Source organism: Pteropus alecto, unplaced genomic scaffold, assembly GCF_000325575.1.
Source record: "Pteropus alecto unplaced genomic scaffold, ASM32557v1 scaffold3, whole genome shotgun sequence".
NCBI lineage: Eukaryota > Metazoa > Chordata > Mammalia > Chiroptera > Pteropodidae > Pteropus > Pteropus alecto.
Genome location: NW_006442484.1, coordinates 1,127,361 through 1,134,373, shown reverse-complemented (window position 1 = coordinate 1,134,373; position 7,013 = coordinate 1,127,361). Strand labels below are relative to the sequence as shown.

At 50.0% G+C, this 7,013-nt stretch overlaps 1 protein-coding gene across 1 annotated transcript in view; it reads right to left on the bottom strand.

Annotated features, from left to right (window-relative positions):
* The window catches only part of ITSN1 (intersectin 1), a 178,887-nt gene that overhangs the window by 6,843 nt on the left and 165,031 nt on the right, over positions 1-7,013 (bottom strand). The window contains exons 34-38 of the mRNA XM_015596590.2: positions 4,977-5,189; positions 3,710-3,831; positions 2,583-2,665; positions 2,130-2,213; positions 1,459-1,632 (exon numbers count right to left, since the gene is read on the bottom strand). Coding sequence (XP_015452076.1) covers positions 1,459-1,632; positions 2,130-2,213; positions 2,583-2,665; positions 3,710-3,831; positions 4,977-5,189 — 676 coding nt within the window. The remainder of the gene's footprint in view (positions 1-1,458; positions 1,633-2,129; positions 2,214-2,582; positions 2,666-3,709; positions 3,832-4,976; positions 5,190-7,013) is intronic.

The window sequence follows — 7,013 nt, the reverse complement described above, 5'->3', positions numbered from 1 at the left end:
TTCCCATCTTAAAAAGAGCGTTAGGTCAGTTTGTAGGAATCCACAAACGACAGCGACAGAGCATAATTTTAAAATGGAGAGAAAAGTAAAGGACAGCGGGTCACAGGAGCACACGCTGTGAGGTCACACCCCTCTCAGAGAAGTCAAGGGTGGCAAGCGAGGCCTGGCCCTTATTTGCCCTGCTCTAAGAGCCGGAGAACACGTGCAGGAGAGGAGGCGACAGCGTGGGACGCGCACGCGTCCAGCAACGCCTGCAGAACGACCTCAGCGCCACTGCGCATCGAATGTCGGGTGTCAGTATGAACATGGCTTTGACCGTGTTCGAAATTTTTCAGATGCTTTGCAGATGCACGATGGTGCTAAAGGGGCCTCCGAACCATTAATTTCTTCGTTTATTCATTCGACAGTTATGTATTGGAATAGACCACGATCCAGGCCCTCCTGTGCAGGAAACAGCTTCTTTCAAGGTTCCCATGTAAAACCTGAGAATTGTTTCTGGCGGAACGATAGATGTTTATTTCGCCCCCTATGTGCCTTTCATGGAAATAACCTCTGATGTAAGAACAACACCAGGATTTTCAACTTAAATCCTAGCGCGGTTGCCTTGGTGTCCTGATATTTTACGATTTAAAAAAATTTAACCTCCAACCTTTCCTTATCAGAATAAAAATTGATGAAGAGCCCGGCCATGAGAGTCAGATTGTCCTGGCCATGCTCTCACATTTAGCCAGCTTCGTGGCTGTGTGAGGTCAAAAACCAGTAGCACCTGACTCACGAGGAGATAAGGCATCTAAAAGCACTAAAAGACAAAAGCCACGTGGGGCAGTTCAAGCACAGATCGCGCTAGTGCTGGACTCTCAATCCTAGCATGGTGTTGTCTTCCTTTAAGTATAATTAAACTGAGTCTGCAATGTTTAAACTTCCTCTGATTTTCATTGCGTTGAGAAAGAGAGTTTTTTGGAATCATTGGCCAGACCCACTCTTTTGGGGGCTCAAAGCAGAAAGTGGGTTGAAAGAATGATGCATCCATGACCATTCCATCCCTTTGGTTGACCAGAAATGTCACCCAAAGGACACCGACTGATTCTGCCACACTTGTGGGCTAACGTTCTTCTCATTCACTGGCCAGTTTTATCCATTATCACCACTGGCTTTTGGCCAAGGACTAATGGACTGCACTGAGTCACCTGCTTTGGAGAAGCACAGACCATGGTCTTTACCAGGGGGAGCTGGACCGCTCTAGACCGACCATGCTTTGTCCACGTCCCTTGAAATGCCCTGAGCATCGGTGAAGGTTTCCTTTTAGGGGAGGCTGAGTCTTGTCTTATGCCCACCTCGTCTCCCTGGAGGGAAGCCCAAGCAATTCTCGCACCAAGTTTCCAGGTAGAAAATGTAGACCGGCGAAAGGTAGGTGACAGGGAAGAAGGAAGGGCCCCGTGGTGGGGCCACTCTACTCACCGTCTGGGGAGAACTGGTCCCTCTCAAACACGGTGATGCAGAGAACCTCTTGCTCCAGGTCCTTGATGAAGAACTGGCAGTTGGAATTCCACTTGGGGTTCAGCGTGTCCTGGATCGTCTTGGTGATGTGACACTGGGAGCCCATGGTCACCTCGCAGTACGGGTTACTCTTTCCTAGAGCGGACAGAGTCTGCTCGACCCCCGCCTGGCCACAGGCTCTTCGGGGCGTGGCGTGGCGGGGTCACAGCCACAGTGGGCCACTCTTCCCTCTATGCCCATTTTTACCCCCCTCCATTGCCATGCTTAATAAGTGGCATGAAATGGAGAAACCAGACCAAAACGGCCACGATTCAGCATCACACGTAAACTAAGAACAAATGATTACATGAGCGGGCTTCAACCCTCGGCCCTTCCTGTCTCCCTGCTTTTAGCCTTATTAGATTGTGTCACATCTACTGAGACATGGCGGCCACTCAATCTCTCTGAAAAGCAAAACGGCGGAAAGGATTTTTTAAAAAAAACCTCTAGGTTTTTAACAAGGGCTAGAAAAACCAGTTCTGAAGGAAACTTAAGATTATGAAAACAGCACGTTTGATCTAAAGCTGGGCGGGAGGATGCAGAAAAGGCTTCCACCGCAAACACGTGCTAGAGGGGCCTTCTCGGGTCCTTACCGTGTGACCGGCAAGGTTTCAGCTCAATGCCTTCAACGACGTTGACCATCAACCTTCCAATCCCTGTCGCTCTTTGGGAACGGACTGTGACAGCGGGGAAAACAACCCAAGTTTGATTTCAGCATGTGACACCTTTCCGTCCCCGTGTGCCCGCTCCATTCCATGTCCCTGAGCCCGATCAAGAACACTTCTCCACTCCCCTTCTTAAGCTCTTGCTTCCTTGCTCCTGGACTTTGCCCTCCACCCCTCATCCTGCACCCCGCTCCCCCCTCTTTCCCCTTCTTCCATCCCATCTCAGGCCCCTCTACCTCCAGGCCCATCTTCCAGCTCTAAGGGCTAAGGGAGTAAGGGCTTAGGGCTTTCTGCCCCGGCTCTGCAGGGAGCTCAGCCCACGCTGCCGAGCAACGCATTACCCAGGTGAGCAACGCATTACCCAGGTGAGCAACGCATTACCCAGGTAGGCCTTCTCCCGCTTCTTTTTCTCCGTCTCTATGTAGAGTTCAGACGCAGCTTTGATTTTCTGCACCCAGGCAGTCCTTGGAAAAGAAAAGGCAGAAAGGTGCCAAACAGAACTCAGGGAGAAGGCATCTGCTCTGTTCCCATGCCGTTTCCAGGATTCTGCTTTGTTCATTTGATTTTGAACAACAGAAGCTCGGGAAAGAAAGTCTGGTTTTATGTCACGTGGTGTTAATAATTATTCCTGCCGTGAATCAGAAAGGCATGAGTCACGTTTTTCTCGATGTGCTCAAGACCTGCACTGGTGTCTCGAGGGAAGAAAATCTATGATAAATGCTGTCCTGGAGGACGTGGGGGTGACAATCCCTCCCCCTCCCCTGTGGAAAAGCGTCACATGTTTGCCTCACCCAGCAAGGCCAGAAGGACCTCCCTCACTAAACCGTCGAAGGGAAGAACGCGAACCATTTCCCGGATGGAGAAACCCTCTCCACGAAGGAGCAAACGCGCCCTGGGGCAGCGTTCTGGCGTGGTGTCTGCTCCTTCGTTTTTCGGAGAACCATGTGTACACAAGAACTTTGGCCAGTTTTCTTGCTTGGCACGAACGCTCTTTGGAATGTTGGCCTTGGGTCAAGTTCACCCTTCAGAAAATGATGTATTTCATTTGGCTCCAGGACAGAGTCTTGAAGACTCTGTTGAAGCAAAACAGCCAGAGCCCCAGCATCCAGACTGTCTGTCCGTCCAAGTGAACCAGCTGGGTGGGGGAGGGGCAGGGAGGGCGGGCTTGGCCGGGCCTATTGTCCCCAAGTCGCTATCCTTTTGTCTTCTGCTGCCTGGGAAACCTGAGATGCTCCATTTATCTCCTTTAAAAAAAAATGCTAAAAATTTCTACCAAAAAGGAATTCTCAAGCAACATTCGTTTCATTTCATTTGGAAAAATTCGTGCCACGTGCCAAACTTTTGAGAGGCTCTAGAAGAAAGTATTAAGACCTTTCCCACCCCCTCCAGCCAGAGATTATGGCATTGCACCTGGGGGGAATGTTGGGACCTGCTAACTACGTAAACTTCCCACGTGGTCCCGTACCTGGCGGGCCCCGGCGCCCAGGGCAGGCAGGTGGCAGTCTTACCTTTCGTTTATGCTTTCTGCTCGGAGGGTGTAGACTCGGTCAATGTGGGAGATGTGGAAGATGGGCTCGTCTCCAGAAGGGTCCGTGGGTAATTTTACTAGAACCTCATTTAGGAAAATAGGCTAAAAAATAATGCGCAGGCATTAGAAAATCAGACTGGGTATCTGAGTGTCCCAGTAAACCATGAGTGTGTGTGCGTGTGTGTGTGTGTGTGCGTGCACGCGCCAGTAAACTACCAGAATAAGGATTTTGTGTTTCTATCAACTCTCATATACTGCAAATTAGAAATATGGGTTCCACCTGTCCTCACACCCCCATTTTGCAGGTATTTTTTTAAGTCCCTCAAAATAAGAACTGGTCTGCTTCTCCCACAGCAAATCCTAATCCACAAACAGCTTCCATCAGCTTTACCTCCAAGCAATTCCTCCAAAGATTTTCATATAAAGTTGCTATTGACAAGCTACGTATGTACATTGTTCTTTTTCCCAAAATAAAGCTGACGGCTGCTTCAGAGAAAACTCATTTGTAAGAACACCCCCACAGACACGAACTTAGAGAAACAACACCCCATGACGTGAAGACACACAAACACAGACATGCATGTTGGAGCAGACCCAATAAATAGCTTAGGAGAATCCTCCACACGTGGACTATTTACACTGGCTATAGCCGTAAAAGGCGAGTCGCAGATGTTTCAAGCTGCCTTGAGAAGTTTGGAGGGGAATCTGGGAATGTTTGGAAGGTGGGCTTTTCCTTCCGACTTTTCCCACGCCCACCCCATCCATACACTTGACCTTGAGCCTCACCAGGGCTCAAAGAGTGTCTTCGTCTTATCTGGGGGACCCATAGCGGCCGTTTGGCAACCAACAGATGTTTTATCAATCGAATGGAGTATTGTTTCTTTTCTGATGATACAGGCATACCTCAGAGATGTTACAGGTTAAGTTCTAGACCACTCCAATAAAGCACGTAACGAAAAAAAGCAAGTCATAATCTTTTTGCTGGTGGAGGGTCCTGCCTTCAATTTGTATAAAACACATCTATGAAGTGCCATAAAGTGAAGCACAATAAAATGAGATATGCTCCTACTGCAACTGCACCCTAAATCCTGGCTCACCCCCTTTATCCCCTCCTCCACGCATAGCCACAAAACCCTGCGAGCAGTCTGACTCCTTCTGGAAAACCCTGCGGGTAGTCTGACTCCTTCTGGAAATGCTCTCCTCGCCCCCACGCATCAACCCTGATTTGCAGTCTAGAGTCAACTTACTGTTTTGTACATTTTATACTGCAGGTTAGATTTGGGGCTGAAGACTTTGTCGGTGCCGGAAGAGCCCAGGGGCTTTATAATTTGGGTCAGCAGGAGGAAGTCGTTGAAGAGGAAGCCGTACAGCTCCTTGTTGCTCTTGGCCTTGTAGAGTTTCCCACTGTGCAGAAACTTGCGTGGCCCCAAACAATTGGTCACTGAATTGAACACAAGTTGCTGAGAAAAAGAACAAACAAAGAAGACACGATGACGTCAGGTCATGCTCTGATTTTGATCTGTCTGCGTCTGGAAGCCTGGGCTCCTTCAGAACCTGGGGCCAGGCCCTAGGAGGCCTGGAGCTGAGGCTCAAGTCAAGGACTGCCTTGAAGACTTCAGACAGTGCCTTTGGAGCTCAGAAGTCGGTCAAAGGCATGGTTCTGAGGTTCTGGGTATCAAGATGAGTCTCGGTTATGATTCCTAAGGCTTTTCCCCTAGGTGTTTGTTAGTGTTTTGGGGTGACTGGTATTCTTCTCCCTTTTATTTACAGGGGAAATTGGGTGACAGGAAGAAAATACTCAGCTCTCAACTACCACCACGAGCATGCGCTGTGTGCAGGGTGGCCCGCCAGGGTGTGAACCGGCTCCAATGACGGCCCCGCACAGGTTCACACCGTCTTTCGAACTTCTGGAAAGCCGAATTCCACAGGGCAAATGCTGCTCCCCAAAGCACAGCTGGGGTCCAGGCGCCTAGTATGTGGGTGCCTGCAAGACTCACTGGTGCTGAGCGATGCCTCAAAACAGAATAGACACCGTGTTTGTGCACGTTAGACCTCACCCAACTCACTGGTCCTGAAGACATGAGGAGGAAAGCCCTCCCCGGCCACTGCCCCAACCGGGGAGACAGCCCCGGGTGCTAAAATGCGGCTCCGTCATCCCACTGGGCTCTGTCATCTCACATTTCATCATCCCCCTTGGATTTATCATCTTGTGCTCTATCACCCCACCCCCACCCCGGCTCTATCATCTCACACTCTATCGTCCTCCTTGGCTCTACCATCTCATGTGAGCATTTTCTGAAGGGGCAGAGGGAGACTGAGGCAGACACAACCTCATGAAGACCCTCCTTTTTTTTTTTTGACAGCAGGAAGATACAGAGGGCAAGTCCACAGCTATGACCAGGATATGATCACAGATATGATCAAAGCAGGTGTCACGGTCCCCCACTTGCCCACATTCAGACCCCTGGGAGATGATCTGTCCAGCAGCTTTCAAGGCCAAGGATCTCTCCAGAGATGCAAACTCTACAGACCTCCCTGGGGACAGTATTTGTGAGGAGGTGATGGGGTTCACGACATGCATCTCCCAAGAGGTGCTGGAGGCCACCTGTCTGGGAGAATCAGCAGTGCCTCTGTGACCACAGAACTACAGGCATCAAGGAAGAGTGGTCACTCTGCTTCGATGTCTGATATAAGAAGAAAGGTCTCTAACCTCCCACTGAGGCTCCGAGGAGCCCAAAGGACTAAGGGTAACACCCCAGCTGAAACCTTCATCTCTCTGCATGCGGAACAGGATCCTGGAGACCAAGCTGGCCCGTTCTGCTTGCCAAGGGAGAGTTCAAGTCACCTGAGGACAATGAATCAGGAAAAGGCAACTTGGATCACTTAGAAGCGATGTCGTTTATTCATACCCAAAGGTTAGGGCCTCTAATTGGCCAGGCTAACACTGAATTCACATGGATTGGGAACAGACAAGATCGCCAAAGACAGCATTTAGAAATGCAGTCACTGGTGTGGGCCCAGATCTGGCCCGGAAAACAGAAGCCAGGGTGGCCACCCCTTCCCGTGGCTGTGAACAAGGTACGGGCAAAACTAAAGGGACGAAAGACTGACCGATAAAGGACAATAGTCTATTTCGAAGAGAGTATATAAGCCACAAAAGGCAAATGACAGAGTTAGTCTCATTCTTAATATATTAAGATGAAAAGCCAGGCCTCGCCGAGTCCCCTTGTCTGCAGCCGTGACACTCAGGGAGGGACCCTTTCCTAAGTGCACGTTGCTATGGC